General features: G+C 47.2%; 1 protein-coding gene across 2 annotated transcripts in view; it reads left to right on the forward strand.

Annotated features, from left to right (window-relative positions):
* The window catches only part of DOCK11 (dedicator of cytokinesis 11), a 204024-nt gene that overhangs the window by 85131 nt on the left and 100919 nt on the right, over positions 1 to 17974 (forward strand). For both annotated transcript variants that reach the window (XM_039244393.1, XM_039244395.1), the window contains exons 14-21: positions 1040 to 1122; positions 4457 to 4579; positions 4770 to 4846; positions 8366 to 8550; positions 8644 to 8709; positions 10537 to 10629; positions 13467 to 13590; positions 17218 to 17339. In XM_039244393.1, coding sequence (XP_039100324.1) covers positions 1040 to 1122; positions 4457 to 4579; positions 4770 to 4846; positions 8366 to 8550; positions 8644 to 8709; positions 10537 to 10629; positions 13467 to 13590; positions 17218 to 17339 — 873 coding nt within the window. The remainder of the gene's footprint in view (positions 1 to 1039; positions 1123 to 4456; positions 4580 to 4769; positions 4847 to 8365; positions 8551 to 8643; positions 8710 to 10536; positions 10630 to 13466; positions 13591 to 17217; positions 17340 to 17974) is intronic.

Consider the following 17974-nt stretch of genomic DNA (forward strand, 5'->3'; position numbering starts at 1 on the left):
TACAGTCCTAGAATGTCAGAGCTGGGAAGTCCAGGCCCACAGTTCCCAAATGCCGATCTGCGCTGAAATTTCCTCCTGTCTCTTGATAAGAAAAGAAAGACAGGAGAAACAGTTCAAATGTAGGAAGCGAAACGTATTCAATTCGAGGGGCTGCCCTTTATTCTGAGATTTTTGTTCTGCCTACATTTGAAACATCAGGCCTATGAGTCTTCTCGTGAAATGTTGGCATATTTAAATGGTAGCGATTGTTTTTAGTGTTGGCGGTCTTCGGCTGGTGGCATTAAAAGTCAGCAAGCCATGGAGTCATCCAGGTTTCTGGATCACGAAATCTGCACTTCGGCAATCAGCGATGTGGTCCTTTCCCTTGTTTTATAAATGAGAAAGCTGAGGCCCAGAGGGGGGAAGCGTTCTTAGCACAGCTCGTTAGCTGTGCTAATTGGTGTGTGTGCGTGGGGGGGACATCTCCCCGATACAGATACCATTCTGCATCCCCAGGGATAAGGATCCAGTCAGCATTTCACAGCCTGTTGAGACTCTATGGGCCGTTAATCTTTTGTGATCTCCTAGTGCCTATGCCTAACTAAATTAATTGCATTGACTCTTCTTCATCACTGGGCTTTTATCTTGGGAGTAGAAAGGTCAACTGTATTCAGAACCAACTTCTCCCAGGAATAATGAATCTCTGGCTGCTCGTGTATGAAAGGAAATACACATTAGACCTGCTCAGAATGTCCCGGGTACAGGTCTTTGGTACAAAACGTGCCTTCATCTGTTTCTGTCCCACTTCCGGTATCTCGATGAAGTTCTCCTTTAGTGAGAAAACGTAAGCCTTTTAAGAAAACGTGGGTCTTGGAGGGTGGGTAGCGTTACAACGCAGGTTTGGGTTTTATTCATAGCTCCTTCTTTATCTCTTTGGCTAGACTTTGATGTTTTACTCCAGTAAGCGGCGGGGGGTGGGTGGGGTGGGGGGAGCCTTTTTTGTGGCGAGTCCCTGGTAGTTTGAACAAATATGAGCGTGTCTTCTTGTTTCTGACCTTAGACGGCCCAGAAGGTGCACAAGACAGCAAAGCAAGTGTGTAGCCGCCTTGGACAGTACAGAATGCCCTTTGCTTGGGCTGCCAGGTTTGTGCACATATAATCCTGACCTTTCTGTTCGCTCTCCTATGTAAAGTTCACGGTTATGGTCCTTGCCGGCAGCATTTAGCAGTCGGCCTCTGCCAAGCCGGTTCTATCTCGGGACGCTCGCGGTGGGTCTTGGTCCATCAGAAGCTGCTGTAACAAATTCCTGGGGACCCACAGTAGGCTGCAGCAACAAAACCCGTCTCTCTCACGGTGCGGGAGGCTGGGATCTGAGATTGGAGGCTGGGATCTGAGATTAGGGGGCCGGCACGGCCGGGTTGTGGTGTGAGAAGCCTCTTACGAGTTGCGGACAGCCGACTTCTTCATTTTGCTGTAGTGGAAAGGAAATGAGCTCGCTCTCTGCGCTCTCTGGACTTTTCTAAGGCTGCTGATCCCATTCGCCAGGGCTCCACCCTTCTGACCCTTGCCGCAGGTCCCGTCCTCCTAAAGCCCATCACCCCGGGCTTTTGGTTTCTGCCGTGGGAACTTGGGGCGGGAGGGTGCAAACACGAAATCCCTAACGCGAAATAAGAATCCTTTCTCTTAAATGCGTCCTGCATTCAGGACCCTTTCGGTTTCTTCGTGCATCGTGCCTCGGGGAAATTTTCTTTGGCTGGGGTTACTGGGCTGAGTGACCCCACTTAATGTTATTGCACGTCAAAGCAGGGCTTATTTGCTAAACTGAGGGAATTGTGTGCCCCAGAAAACCAGCACGTGCAGGGAATTATGTACAGCGTGGCCACTCTTTCACAGTTGGCTAGCCTTAGGCTTCGAAAAGCTGTCCTAGGATATTTCTGGAAAATGTGGTCAAAATCAGAAGGCAAGGGAATGTGGTTGTCACGTGCAATTAATTACAAGTATGTAATTAATTAATAGACTTTTCTAGCCCTTTGCGGGTCATGTATCTAAAGTTTAAAAAAAAATTTTTTTTAAATGTATTTCTGAAAGAGAGAAAGAGCAGGAGCACGGGAGGGGCAGAGAGAGAGGGAGACACAGAATCCGAAGCAGGCTCCAGGCTCTGAGCTGGCTGTCAGCACAGAGCCTGACGCAGGGCTCGAACCCACGAACCGCGAGATCATGACCTGAGTGAGTTGATGTCAGATGCTTAACTGACTGAGCCACCCAGGCGCCCCCCGGGGCGTGTATCTAGAAGCACGTTCCCTGTACCTTCTGTGTACAGGATGTTATGTTTGTTCTCCCCGCACATCGTCCCCACTGGCCACGCACATGGATGACTTCAGATGCGTCTCTTGCTTATCCCCCCGCTTGGAAATACAAGTTCACCGGCTTGTTTGTGGTACAGCCTGTACAGCTCCCTGGAATTTCGGGGGGAAGGGAAGGGCACCATGTTCTGAATAATTCAATCAATTATGTTCAGCGGGTGTTGTGAAGTAGCAGAAAGGTAGGAGGGTCTAAGTTAATTAACTCTTCTGTCGCTAGGATCGCTTCATTTTGGGACAGGTTTCAAAATGTTTGGTGTGTTGGCAGATGAGGCACAGTGTCCTTGTTCTTCAGACTGGTTGAAAAAAAAATGATAGGGTTAGGTGAATGGCAAAGAGGAGAGGTGGTTGGGCTGTTTAGGCATTGTAGCAGGTGAAGTATGGCTTGTAAATCTGCACGTCCTTAGTGGAGAAGTCAGTCGCTGCTCTTGTTATTATTTACAGTTAGGCGTTAACCCCATACGAGGCAGTGGTCTAAGTGCTTAACGCGCACCTTCCTAAGAGGTGAGGACTATGGTTCCTACCCTGGAGATGAGGAAGTTCAGGCATAGCACTGAAAAAAAAAGAAAAAGAAAAATCCTGGGGCGCCTGAGGGGCTCAGTCGGCTAAGTGTCTGACTTCGGCTCAGGTCATGATCTCGTGGTTCCTGAGTTCGAGCCCCGCGTGGGGCTCCGTGCTGACAGCTCGGAGCCTGGAGCCTGCTTCAGATTCTGTGTCTCCATCTCTCTCTCTCTGCTTTTCCCCCGCTCACGCTCTCTCTCAAAAACGAATAAGGATTAAAAAAATTGACAAACCTATCCCTGCCCAACTTCACACAGCATATAGCAGAGCTGGGCTCAGCCCCCACGGTCCGTGACCTCAGCCCACTCCAGCCCACTGTATGGGCTCTAGTAGCTGTTTGAGGCCGGTTTGTCAGTAAAATTCATTTAAAAGTCTCCACAGAAGCTCTGATCCCCAGTTGTGATGAGGAATGGCCCTCTTTTTCCCTCCCAGAGTTGTTTTGGGTGGCCTCAGCAGCAAAAACTCCCTCTAAAGGCTTGCCTGGGATATTTTAATGATCTATGGTATAGCCCCGTTTACTGAAAATAAAGGCGGCATGCTTAGAAGTAGGAACCGTGGTTAATGCCTAGAACCTCATCTTCAGACGCTCTGCCAAATGGAATTATGTGTCTGGTTAAAGCTGCTTTCGTCAGGCTGGTTGCTTGTACGTTACTTTCTTTTTATTATTTTTTAAAAAAAATTTTAAAATGTTTTTATTTTTGAGAGAGAGAGAACACGAGTGAGGGAGGGGCGGAGAGGGAGAGAGACCCAGAGTCCGTAGCAGGCTCCAGGCTCTGAGCTGTCTGCACAGAGCCTGATGACGGGCTTGAACTCACGAACCGGGAGATCGTGACCTCTACTGAACTCGAGTCACATGCCCAGCCGAGGCACCCCAATTTGAGATCGAACTCATTGGTCACCAACTTGGAGAGATGCTTTACCTTTGATTCCAACACACGCATTTCATATATCCGACTCGATGAATTTTCACGGCTGTTTACAGCCCTGTAACAACCGCTCCGACCAGGATCTCAAACATGTCCGTCCCTTCGGAAAGGTTGCTGAGGCCCCTGTCCAGTCCACCACCCCACTCCCATCAGTCAGCCAGCCAGTAACCTGGTGGTTATCACTACAGAGGACGTTTTTCTATTCGAGACTTCCACGCATACGGCATCGTCCAAAATGTACTCTTGCATTTGGTTTCTTGGGGGGCCCAGTCTGGTTTTGACCTTCATGTGTATTGTGTTAGGTAACAGCCCTTCGTTTTGAGTAGTGTCCCATCGTATGAATGCACCGCTGTGTGTATCCATTCGCTTGTGGAATGGGCCGTTTCCTTTTCGGGCTATAAGAAATACATCTGCTGTGAACATTTACGTACCACGTGGAAATAGGCCCCGAGTAGTGGGGTGCCAGGATCAGAGCGGGGTGTGTGTGTGCTTGGCTTCATGAGACATGGCCAGGCGAGTTTCCAAAGTAGGCTTAGTGTTGTATACACCTACCAGCGCTGGGTTTGTCTTAACGGAATCAGTGCTTCAGAATTTAAAAAACACTAACAAAAACTTCTTTTGCTGTTTTAGACCCATTTTCAAAGATACTCAAGGTTCTCTGGATCTGGATGGGAGATTTTCTCCTTTGTATAAGCAGGACGGCAGCAAGCTTTCGAACGAAGACATTCTCAAGCTGCTCTCTGAGTATAAGAAGTAAGTCTGCAACTGTGGTCAGTCAGTACAACAGGTGGCTTATAATTTCTTAAAATGGTAGATGTGAGTCCTATATGGGAGAAACTGACCGCTTTGGAGCATTTTTGCCTTTGGAAATTTGCATTTAGGGCACCCGGTGCGTTCAGCAAGCATACATTTTAAGTATAAAATATTCCTATTTTACACCTAGGCCAGAGAAGACCAAACTGCAGATTATTCCCGGGCAGCTAAACGTCACAGTGGAATGTGTTCCTGTGGATTTATCAAGTAAGAGTTCCCATGTTACAAATAAACCGTAGAGGGCTGTGCTCGAATCTCAGGTTCTTTGTCTTTTATATATATCTCTCGAAGTTTATGGGGTGTATGAAGTTCATAGGGCTATTTGTAAGAAACTACTACAAACTGGGTGGTTTAAGGTGACCGATTTATTCTCTCCGGATTCTGAAGGCTAGGAGTCAAAAATCAAGGCATCAGCAAGGCTGCATTCCCCCTGAATGCTCTAAGGAAGAATCACCCGTCATGGGATTAAGGGCCTGCCCTAATTCGCTCTGCCCGCATCTCAACCACTTACCTCTGCAGAGACCCTATTTCCAAATTAAGTCACATTCTGAGGTTCAGGTGGCTGTGAAGTTGGGGCGCGCTAGTCGATCCAGTACATAGAGTGGATAGTTATAAATTCAGAACAGTATGAAGTTGGTTGTGCCAGACGTGGTTTTGTATGAAATATATCATGTTGTGAGTATTCCCTAGTCAGTTTCTGCTTTTTGCCTTGGGTAAGTCTCATCAACTAAGGGATCCAATAGGAGGAGCGTTTCTTTTCCTCTCTAAAGCTGGCAATTGCAGATCTCAGGAGAGACATGGACAGAAGACGGAAAAGGCACTTTGCAAGAAATAAAATGGAGCGGCCAGTAAGAACTTGAAAACCGTTCAGATCTTAGCAATAATGCCACTAAAGCAAATTAAAATAGCAAGATGCTTCTGCTCCTCTGTCAAATGTATGAAAATGTTTAACGGGAAACAGTCTAATGCTGGCTCGGTTTTAGCCAGGCACCGTCACCTGTGGTGAGTAGGAATACAGTGTGTCAGTCGCCATTTACAGACGCCAGTAACTAAGGCATTTTGATTCTGAGATGCTATCTACCCGTTCATTCACTGAATAAGCATTTATTTTATTTTTAAAAATATTTCTTTTTGAGAGAGACAGACAGAGTGCGGGTGGGGGAGGGGCAGCGAGAGAGGGAGATACAGGATCCGAAACAGGCTCCAGGCTCTGAGCTGTCAGCACAGAGCCCGACGCGGGGCTCGAACCCACAAACTGCGCGATCATGACCTGACCAAAGTCGGACGCTCAACTGACTGAGCCACTCAGGCGCCCGTGAATAAGCATTTATTTGAGTAAAAGTTTATTGCATACCTACAAGGTGCTTTGCACTTAAGGGGATTAAAGTCTGGAAGGAGTGACTGACAATAAGAAAACTTTGAATCTGTGATTGGGGCAGACTGCTTTAAAACGGGTGGCCAACGGGGCCCTCCTTTGGCTCCGGAACTGAAGAGTGAGAAGGAGTCAGCCTCTGGAGGTGGGGACTGTACGTACCCCACCGAGGGCGTTACATTCGGACTGTGAGGTGGAAGTCGGCTTGGTTCTTATGAGCAGAAGGGAGGGCAGTGCGGTCGTAGCGTGGTGTGTGAGATCAGTGAAGATGGGAACGAAATACAAGCGACGCAGGGAATTGTATGGACCACGGCAGCCCTTTAAAGGATTGGCTTTTGTTCCAAGGGCAATGAGAAGTCGTTCAAGGATCATCATTGGGGAAGGAAAATCCATCTAAGAGTATAGTGGGTTATGTTTTCCTAAAGAAATCATTTGAAAGGTACAGGAGATTGCGCCCGAAGGTGTTCTTTTCCGTGTTGTTTATATTGGAGGGAAATTGGAAACAGCCTGAAGGGTCCAAGGCTATCAGTGTGGTTAAGGCACTTACGGCCCATCTATACCGGGAACCCTTAGGCAGCCCTGAGAAATGATGTTTCTAAAGAGCACACAGCGGGGCGCTTAGTCGGTTAAGCGTCCGACTTTCGCTTAGGTCATGATCTCGCGGTTCGTGGGTTCGAGCCCCGCGTCGGGCTCTGTGCTGACTGCCAGCTCNATTATAAGGACAATGAGAAGGGATGGCTATTGTCAACCCTATTCCTACCGAGAAAAAGATGCACGATGCAACTCCATGTGTGAAAGCCAATAGACATTTCTGGTGGCTTACAAAAACACTCTCCCACAGGGGCGCCTGGGTGGCTTAGTCGGTTAAGCGTCCGACTTTCACTTAGGTCATGATCTCGCGGTTCGTGGGTTCGAGCCCCGCGTCGGGCTCTGTGCTGACTGCCAGCTCAGAGCCTGGAGCCTGTTTCAGAGTCTGTGACTCCCTCTCTCTCTGACCCTCCCCTGTTCACGCTGTCTCTCTCTCTCCTAGAAATAAATAAAAAAATAAAAAAATGAAGAGTGCACAGGGTAAAACAGTATGTAAGATGCCAAAAATATCCCAGGATGAAGTCCTGTGTATACAGCACTAGTAGGGTTTTTTGGATTGTCATATTTTGTATTATTGTATAGAACATGTATGGAAAGGAGACTGGAAGAAAATACGCCAAAATACTAACAGTAGTTATCTCGGGATAGTAGAGCGGTCAGTTGTTTCTTGTGTGCCTTTCTTCTGTATCTGCAGAGAGTCTGTTGTAAGTATCACGGTAATAATTGGAGGAAACCACACACAACAGAAAATACTGTGTTGTCAGGTATATGAATCCCCTCTATTCCGATGGCTACTTCACATTTTTTTAAATGTTTATTTATTTTTGGGGCGCCTGGGTGGCTCAGTCGGTTAAGCGTCCGACTTCGGCTCAGGTCGTGATCTCACAGCTCGTGGGTTCGAGCCCTGTGTCAGGCTCTGTGCTGACAGCTCAGAGCCTGGAGCCTGTTTCACATTCTGTATCTCCCTCTCTCTCTGCCCTCCCCTGCTCATGCTGTCTCTCTCTCTCTCTCTCTCTCAGAAATAAAGAGAGGGCAGAGAGAGAGGGAGACACAGAATCCGAAGTGGGCTCCGGGCTCTGGGCTCTGAGCTGTCAGCACAGAGCCCAACGTGGGGCTTGAACTCACGAACCGCGAGATCACGACCTGAGCTGAAGTTGGACGCCTACCTAACCAATTGAGCCACCCGGGTGCCCTGCGATGGCAACTTCAGTCACCCGGGCTGCCGCCCTTTTCTGAGCATTTGTGTTTTTCACCTTTGGGAGTCTTGAACTTATCATGGGTAGCACATCCTACCATCTGTTGTTTCCAAAGGCCTCCATTATTTCTTGGGTGAAAATTGCACCTGCACCAAGTTTTTCAGAGTGACTACTCATGAGCTAATTGGAGGCATACATTTACTGTTAGTTCCCTGATCCCAATAAAAATTTGCAGTGAGAGCTAAATTGCAGCCACAGGAGGAAAAATGTAATGGATTTCTTTGCAGAGTTTAAATTTGTCAAAATTATGATGTGTTATATTTGGCAAATCACTCCACATTGAGAAGGAACTAGCGTCTGGTTGGGATTGTTCCACTGAAATCAGACCCAGCCTTTGCTGTCTTGTCCTTCTGGATTCTTAAAGTGGTTGTAGGACTTTCGTCAGTCGCTCAGAATTCTGTTAAATCACTCTTTGCGAACACAGTCTGCGTGTCCTTTTATCAACACGGGAATGTGTTCGTCACTGCTCAGTTGTTTTCTCTTCGCCTGTTTTCTTTTCTTCTGATGTAGATTGTATTACTTCTTCATATGTGCCCCTGAAGCCTTTTGAAAAGAATTGTCAAAATATTACCGTGGAGGTCGAAGAGTTTGTTCCAGAAATGACAAAATATTGTTCTCCGTTTACAATTTACAAAAACCATCTGTACGTCTACCCCTTGCAATTAAAATATGATAGCCAGAAGACATTTGCCAAGGTAAAGCGGCATGAACTATACATTGTGGGGTACAAGATGTTATTTACAGTTCGCCGGTACCAAGACTCATTTCGAATGGTTAATCCTTTTTAGGCGAGGAACATCGCGGTCTGTGTGGAATTCCGGGATTCAGATGAAAGCGATGCCCGCGCTCTAAAGGTTTGTTCATGATCTTAATAAGCGTGCACTTTTAGGAAAGCTAAAGACCGTGGTACTTGGTGGTGTCCCAGGCTAAGCTTAATTTGTTTAAGCGCCATAAAGAAAATGTACTAAAGTGACACACATACTATTGCCTTTTCTGCCCTCACACCTTAACTGCCAGGATTCAAAATTAAAAAAAAATAAGGGAATGAGATAGGAGCATGTGTAGCTTTAAAAAAATGGGGTAAGCTTCATACAGCCGATTTTTGCCTTTGCTCCGCTTTGATTTCACATGGCTCTGATGTGCAATCACAAGGTCATTTTCTCCTATGACCTGTCAGTTTATAATGATATCATCAGGGGACAGTAAACTCCTTTCTCCTTGAAACCTGAATAGGCTTTGAGCAAACAGAAGCACAGCATGACTGCTTTGATCTGAGATGGGACTCCTCCTCTGTGACAGGCCAAATGGTGCCTCCAAACTTGTATTAGCGATGTAGGAAGAGCAGAATCTCTGGAGTCTTTAAATACCTATCACTTCACAGCGCGCCTTTACGTTTTCACTCGTTAGCACGTTAATCAGAGGCCTGGGAGAGAAATCCGAGAACATCAAGCCTTCACGAATTGTTTATCTGACTCTCCACCTCTCTAGCTTGAGCCTAAATCAGACAGATGGATGGTTAAGTCTTCCACTCAAACCTCCTGGGGAAGGAGGCTGGGAGCCCCTGACTAAGTCGTTGAATGTGTATTAACCCCTGCCTTTGAAAAGAGGTGTTTTTGCTGTTTTTGTTTTTTGCTTTTTGTGGTTTTTTTTTTTTTGCGTTTTTTTTTTTGTTTTTTGATTTTTTGTTTTTTGCTCTCCCACCCCCCACCAAGAAACCTAAGTTAGGAATTAGCTGGCTCAAATTAGGTGCATGGTCTCTGATTCTCCCTTCACTGCAGATGAGAACTATTTGTTTTATCCCCCATGCAATATCCTTTTGTATATTTCAAGATTCTTACGTTACTTCTCGGCAGTTCCTGCAAATTGCCTTCAGAAAGAAGCATGTTTAGAGGAGAACTGGCGATCTATTCACATGGAGTCTTCATTTCATTTCGTAGCTGGCCTAGAGGCTGGCTCTGAAAGTGATAGGGTGAAGCAAGCCATGCTGACTCTCTGTATTTACCCTTGAGCTTGTTAGGCACTATGGAAGTGCAAAACTCCCACCAGCAATGAAATTGGATCTTTTCGAAGAACCATAGAAAGCCTTGCATTTATTTTATTGGCATAACAGAAAGCCGTTGACTTTTCAAAGGTGGCTCATAAAGTGAGAGAACAGTGAGCTTGTCTGTAGCCTCACGGACGTTCCAGTTTTAATTCCTTTAGGCTACGCATGTGTCTGCTGGTGTGTGTCTGTGTCTGTGTCTGTGGGGGTGTGTGTTAATCCCTCACCTTGCCCACCACACAAGGAACGTTCAGGAAATATTGCTAACTGGGGCTGGGGGAGCCTCTTTAGTTAAGAGATGCAAATAGCGTCAGAGACGGAAGCTTTCCAGATCCGGTTTCAGGGTGTTTCCTTTCCAAATGATTAGCCATGTTTGACTCCTTGCTGTCGATGAACTTGGAAGTGCGTTTCTTTGATGGCTGGAAACCCAGAAGTATCCATGCAGCCAAGTTAGGCAGTATCTGAGGCTGATGGCTGGAGTGCGGGTAAACGATCCGGAGTTTACAAAGTCGTGGTGAGAGCTGAGTGGGCTTGGCCATGGCCTTGTGCCCACAGATGCCTCTGCCGGGATATGGTTCCATTGCATTATGTGTAAAGACCTTCTCACTGAGATCGGTGACTCAGTTTCCTTCTTTTGCAGTGTATTTATGGGAAACCTGCAGGGTCTGTCTTTACCACAAATGCTTATGCTGTTGTCTCGCATCACAACCAAAATCCAGAGTTCTATGATGAGGTAAGAATGCATTTTTTTCCCGGATGTTTATAAAACACAGTGGTGGCTCTTCTTTTTTTTTTTTTTCTCCTTCCTTTCCATCATTTTATCTGCCCTTGGAGTCCCTTGTCCCACGGAAATAGAAAGTGGCACACCAAGATGTGGGGCCGCTGCCTGCTTGGGGCCCTTTGCTGACAGGAGAAGATTTGCCCACGAATTGGAGGGGCTCTGGCACAAGGTAACAACGTAGGACCCAAACGCGAGACTAGGATTCTAGCCGTAGCTTTGACGACAGCTGGCTCGATGACCTTGAACAAGTCACTATCCCTTTCTGAGTCTCCATTTCCTCTGCTTTACAATAAGAAATTCTGGGGCACCTGGGTGGCTCAGTCGGTTAAGTGTCCGACTTCATCTCAGCTCAGGTCATGAGCTCACAGTTTGTGAATTCGAGCCCTGCATTGGGCTCTGTGCTGACGGTGCAGAGCCTGCTTGGGATTCTGTCTCTCCCTCTCTCTGCCCCTCTTCTCTCTCTCTCTCAAAATAAATAAACAAACTTAAAAAAATAAAATGAGAAATTCAGAACAGATTTCTCTTAAGGCCATTCTAGATTTTTCTTCCTGTGGTTTTGCGTGGGGCTGCGGGTGCAGCCTCTCTGTATGTGAAAGACTTTGGGAGACACGGCAGCACGTGACGGCCACCAGAATCCTTCTGGCTGCTTTAATGCCTCAGTGCAGTGTAGACAAAGGGGTCTTGTACTGTCTCCCAGGCTCCGTGCTCCCCTCCCCAGTCTACCTCTCTGGCGCAGTCTCTGCCTCCCTTTCCTCCTCCACCTCTACGTCTCTGTGTACTTCTCAGAGTCACTCTTAGTGTCTCGGTCACAGCCTCTCCTAGTCGGCATGTCCCAGGCTGATCCAAATCTGCAGACTGGGTTTGACTCCCATGTGTCTCCAAGAACCCGAATACGCATCCCAGGCAGGGAGCGCTGCTGTTTCTGCTCCTCGGGGCTCTTTGTCTGAAACTCACCCCTCAACTGCTGTTACAATATGCCCGGGTCCACCTGCTCTTCCGTGGAGGCCTCGCCCCCCAGCCTGAAGCCTCACGCCTTAGCCTTGTAGGGAGTGGGGGGCGAGGGGGAACAGCGGCACCTTTGTGGGTTAGCCACCCATGGAGAGAGGATGCCCACGTTTATGTGCAGCAGACCATTAGATACTCGGATGGCGTGGACACTGTGAATGGGCTGTGGTGAGATCCACCTACAAGAGAAATCAGTTCTAATGCCAAAACCACGCCTTGTGTGAGTGATCATTCGGCCCAGCTCTTTGAATTTGGCCTCCTCTGTAATCAGCGCCAGTCGGAGCAGAAAACTTGGTCAGGTAGAAGTAACCCATGTCATTTTTAGGATGCCAGAAAGAAACAGGCTTTTCAGTCATTCGGTCTGTCTTGACCAGGAGGTAAATGCATGTATGTCAAATCAGTTAAACCCGCAATTTGTTGCTTACATACCTCCGGGAGGCATTGCAGGTATCTGGCTGCGTCTTGATTAGAAAATCACTTGAGGCTGGGGGTTTGTATTAAAGCCTTCATTTGTAGGGGCGCCTGGGTGGCTCAGTCGGTTGAGCGTCCGACTCTTAATTCTGGCTCAGGTCATGATCCCAAGGTCAAGGGATCAGGTCCTACGCTGAGCATGGAGCCTGCTTAAGATGCTTTCTCCCTAAAAAAAAAAAAAAAAAAGATGCTCTCTCCCTCTCTCCCTCTCTGCCCTTCTCCCTCACTCGTGCTCTCTCTCTCTAAAAATAAAATAAATCTTAAGAGAAAAGTATTCATTTTTAGGATTAAATTCATGTGTCAAGGGTAACCATGGTTATTTCTTTTTTTAAAAAATTTATTTATAGGGGCGCCTGGGTGGCTTAGTCGGGTAAGCCTCCGACTTCAACTCAGGTCATGATCTCATGGTTCATGAGTATGAGCCCCGTGTCGGGCTCTGTGCTGACATCTCAGAGCCTGGAGGCTGCTTCGGATTCCGTGTCTCCCTCTCTCTCCCCCTCACTACTCGCACTCTATCTCTGTCTCTCAAAAATGAATAAACGTTAAAAAATAAAAATAAAATTTATTTATTTATGTATAGAGAGAGACACACTGTGAGTGGGGGAGGGGCAGAGAGAGAGAGAGGGAGACAGAGAATCCCAAATAGGCTCTGTCCTGTCAGCGCAGAGCCAGATGCGGGGCTCAAACCCACGAATCTGTGCGACCATGACCTGAGCCGAAAGCAAAAGTCAGACGCCAGCCGACTGAGCCACTGAGGTGTCCCTACAATTGTTATTTCTTTAAGTCAACTTCACGTTTTGCTTCAAAGGATATTTATGTGAACTGTAATTGGTGGATACCATAATACCATGGTGACTTTTTGCACGTTTATTTGCAAAGCCTACTTTTTCGCAGAAAGGAAGGCAACACTTTAGAGAAAAGAAGCCTTTCAAATCCAGTACGCATTTTGGGTAGATCGTATTCACTGACTCAGTTTGTGTTACATGCTACCCCTGGGCTGTGAGGCTGTGGTTTTGATCCAGTGTTCTGAAAATCCTGCTGCAGAGCTGAGTCCAGAAGAATCCACCGGCCTATCCAGCAAAAGTAGTAAGTCAGCCTTCCCAGCCCAGGAGAATACGGTTTCCATGTTGAAACTGACTGGAAAAGCCTTGAAAGCATGTTTAAATGGTATCTATTATATGACGACTGGGCTTGCCATTTAGAAAAATATGTCATTGGGAAAGTAACGAAGAAACCAAACTGAAGGTCTGACAGTCCAGCCTGACCGTGAAAACCGAAACAAAATGCTGTGTGTAATTTTGCTGTCATTGCAGATTAAAATCGAGCTTCCTATTCACCTGCATCAAAAACATCATTTGCTTTTCACATTTTATCATGTAAGTTGTGAAATTAACACAAAGGGAACGACCAAAAAGCAGGACACGGTTGAAACTCCAGGTGCGTGTACCCTTTAAAGTCTCTTTCTGCGACTATTTGAGATGGAATTGTCTAGAATGCAACAGGCCTCTTTTCCTCAGGCTGCGAACCCTTCTTAAAAATAAAGCACATTTCAGAGTTAGAAAGTTCATCGGTATAAGACGAATTATATGTTCATGTGACCGTCATTTCTACCACATGACACGTCAAAGTGCTTGCCTGTGTGCTTGGACTGGAAGTCACATACAGCAATACACACAACACAGAATCTTGCCTCTCACGCAGGGACGCATATTGTGATAGGTGGTATTTGTGTTCTTTCTTTTATGTAGAATGGCCCAGCAACCAGAACATTCCAGATTGGCTCCTTGAGGGAGGGAGAAGTGAGCCCAGAGCTGGGGACATTTTTGAGCCTGAGGGGAGCTTGGGGGCCACGTGGTTCTAGTGAGAACAGAACAGAAGCCATGATCTGGAAGAAACTCAAGTCATGAAACCCCAGTCCTGGCCCCATTCTGCAAGGCTGGAGGTAAAGCCGTAGGATGCTTCTTTAGGAGGCTGTAGAGGCCCTGTAAACGTGGTGGGTGCCATCCCCACTGTATAAACGTCAGCATGCTCTGGGATTGAGATCCAGGATAGCCTGGATCAGCCTTAAATGCATTCATTCATTCATTCATTCATTCATTCACCAACGACGTCTGTGTGCTTATGACGTGCAAGACATGATCGTAGGTCCTGCGGAGAATCCGACATAGATCTCAGGTGGGCATAGGGCCTAGCCGGTGAAGTGTAGTTGTGGATAACTACAATACAAGATCAAAAGTAGTAGTTAACCGAGAAAGTGGTGCTGTGTGATCGCAGAGAATAGCGAGTTAGTACTTCAGCTGGTGGAGGGACGAGGGGCCTGGAATCTGGGAAGGCTTCCGGGAGGAGAGGGTGTTTGGGTGAGGCCTGCAAGGGGCGGGGTTGAGATTGAGAATGCAGTGATGGCAGGAAGGTCGAGGATCCCAGGATAAAGGAGCAGCCTGTACGAAGTGACGTGGAGTATTGAGGGGGGTGGCCAAGGGAACCACACATAGTTCAGTACCACCCAAGCATAGCGTGCTGGGAGGCGAATCACAGGATGTCGGGTTGATAAGGAGGCGTCAGATCATGGAAAGCCTTGAATGCCAGGCTGTGCATCTGATTGCATTCTGTCACCAATCTGGAACTCTTGAAGGGTGGCAAACACCGGTAAGAGCTGTTCTGCCGGAAGCCCACTGGGCAGCGGATAATGGCGGAGGGAGTTGGAGCAGGAAAGAAGGAAGAAACGCCAGCGAGGGGTACCTCAGAGGTCTAGTAGGGAAGGGGCCCACACTACGGCAGTAGCAGGGAGATGGCGAAAAAGGTATTGCTGGAGAAGAAATGCCGGGTCTGGTAAATGGTTGGCCACTAGAGAGAGCATTCAGAGTTAGCACTGAAGTTTCAAAACTGGATGGAAGGAATTTCCAAGTAGCAGGATCACGGGTGGGGAATATAGGTTTTGGGGGGATGTGGGGTTTGAGGAGCTGGCGAGACACCTGAGTGATGCCCACCAGGCAGCCGGACTGAAGATATCAGGAAGTATCCCTTAGGGAGAGCGTGGTCCTGTTCTCTATCCCCATAGAAATCGCGGTTTGTTCAGGGCAGGGACCTCAGTGGTTGAGAACAAATCTGGCGGAACACAAGACCACAGGACATGGTCATTTTGTGGGTCACTCGTCACATGTTACTGCCCGTCGTTAAGTGGCTCCACGCCTTTGAGCCACATGGTGCATGCTTGACTTTGTACCTTTTCAGCTTCCAAGTGCTCTCTGAGTTTTGACTGAGAGACACCGTTGGTCGCGCTTTTGATGAAATCACCATGCGGAAGGTGTTGCCTAAGCAATTCCATAGGGACAGAAGGTAGATTAGCGGTCGCCAGGGACCTGGGGAGAAGGGAAAATAGGGAGTGGCTTCTGAGAGGTGTGGAGTTTCTTTCCGGTGTGATGAAAGAGTTGGGGAATTAGTAGCAGTGGATGCCCAGCTTTGTGAAATATACTAAAAACCACTGAATTGTGCACTTCAGGCAGGTGACTCGATGAGGGGGCGGGGAGAGGGGGATGGGCATTGAGGAGGGCACTTGTTGGGATGAGCACTGGGGGGGGGTGTACGTAAACGATGAACCACCGGAATTTACTCCCGAAACCAAGAGCACACTGTATATGCGGTATGTGAGTCAACTCGACAGTAAATTGTATTAAAAAAATAATAATAAACGGGAATCGCACGGTGTCTGAATTCTATCTCAGTAAAAAGTTCTACGGGGACAAATTCCCCCCCGAACATGAAAGAGAGCTCCCTGTTTTCTGGACTGGAAGCCTTTTGTCACCTGTCCAGTTTTCACTTAACTACTTTGACAGAGTCCTTTGGAATGGTTCTTGCGCTCGTGTTACTTTCCTGTGCTCTTTATAAAAGAAGAGCTCTGGGTAAACCGTGTCTGAAGCCGTAGAAGTAACGATCCCTTCGGGCGTGTTTCAGAGTCTGAGAAAGCCATTTAGTCTACTTAGCGAAAACAACATATTTGTCTTCTTCTAAGAATTAAAGCATTTGCCAAGTGAAACACGTGAATGAAAACAGTCTAACCAGATTTGTGTTGACTTCTGCGTTCACAGTATAAACACGCGCGCACGCACACACACACACTCACACACTCAAGCAAAGAATTTTAAAGAATCAGAAGGCAGCGGCTTAAAAAAGTGCTCTCCAGCCAGCACCCTCTCTCGTACGCCAGAACTCCATCCAGAGCAAGCTTTTTTACAGCTGAGTTATAAACACTTGGAGCCCAGAGTGTAATCTCTATAATGGAAATACTGACACTTCAACCTGAGGAACACAGAAGGCGCTGGCTCTTTTAGCTAGAACATGATGAGTTCTTTAATAGAAATCCAAGAGGCTTTTTTGGGTAGAACTGTTAAGAATAGAGACTGGGGGAAATCTCTCCGTGGATTCAAGTTGTAAACACTGTGCCCTGGCTACATGCTGCTACTGCATCTTCTTCCTTCTGCACACAGGAAAACTGCCCAACTGAATACTGCCTTGTGTGAATATGGACCGTAGCCTTGGCTTGTGACCTTGATTTTCCATAGTCCCCTATGGTTGCATTGCTGTCAGAAACTCTGGAACATGCTGATGGTGGTCTGAGATTGTCCCAGACACGAGCCTCTGTACTTTTGCTAAGAATGGACCAGAGAGATCAGAATCTTTAAAAAAAAAAAAAAAAAAAGTCTACCGCAAATTATTCCCCAAAGGGTAAAGAAAACGGTCCTGATGCACTTGTAAAATTTTAAAGCGTAGTACCTCTCTTTGGTCTCTCACTAACTATGAGACGGAAAGCTTACGTGCTGCTCCCAATTTATAATCCAGGAAATTGAGTCGATGAGTGATTAGTGGCCAGGCTGGGATTAGGAAGCCATCCAAATGCATTGTTCCTTCCCGAGTGCTCGGATGCCCAACACCTGGGCTCCCACATACGGACCCCACCCCCCAGCCCCGGAAACGTCGCCACCCTGCCCAGCTCCCCGGCAGTCAGAGATTTGTGGAGCTAATTGCGTTTGCGGCATCATTTCTCATGCTTGATCATTGTCTTGGCAGTTGGCTTTGCCTGGGTACCTTTGCTGAAGGACGGTAGAATCATTACCTTTGAGCAACAGCTGCCAGTTTCAGCCAACCTTCCTCCAGGCTACTTGAACGTGAATGATGCAGAATCAAGAAGGGTAGGAGAATAACCATCTTTGTGGAAGTAATCACAGTATCGTGTTTAAAGAGTAGAATGCTGGGGGTGCCTGGGTGGCCAGGACGGCTGAGCCTCTGACTCTTGATGTCGGCTCAGGTCGTGATTCTGGGGTCGCGGAATCGAGCCCGGCGTCGGGCTCTGCCCTGAACATGGAGCCTCCTTAAGATTCTCTCTCTCTGTCTCTTGTCTCCTCTCCTCTCTTTCTCTCTCTCCTTCCGTCCCTTTCCCCTCCCTCTGCCCCTCCCTGCGCTCACTCACTGGCTCATGCTGTCTGTCTCTCTCTCTCTCTCTTTCTCTTTCTCAAAAACATGAAAAGTAGAATGCTGTATTCTAATGGATAGCTTCACAAAGCGTGCTCTGAGGACTGACTGGTCCACAAGAAAAAGTCAGGAAAATCTGTGTAGAACTTTGATAGCAGTTTGGCTCAGGTTACCTCGTGTCTGTTGAGTCTAAGAAGTTTTAAAAACTGGGGGCTTGGGTTTTGTGCATCACCTCAAACAATTCCTTTAGTTACTAGTTCATTGGTATTGTAATTTATAAAAGCGTCAGCCTGCAAAACGTTGGAAATTCACAATGGCTTAGGATCCATTTCCTCGGAAGGCAGATTATTTTCTC

Source organism: Hyaena hyaena, unplaced genomic scaffold (assembly GCF_003009895.1).
Source record: "Hyaena hyaena isolate Hyena2069 unplaced genomic scaffold, ASM300989v1 scaffold_243, whole genome shotgun sequence".
NCBI classification, from domain to species: Eukaryota; Metazoa; Chordata; class Mammalia; order Carnivora; family Hyaenidae; genus Hyaena; species Hyaena hyaena.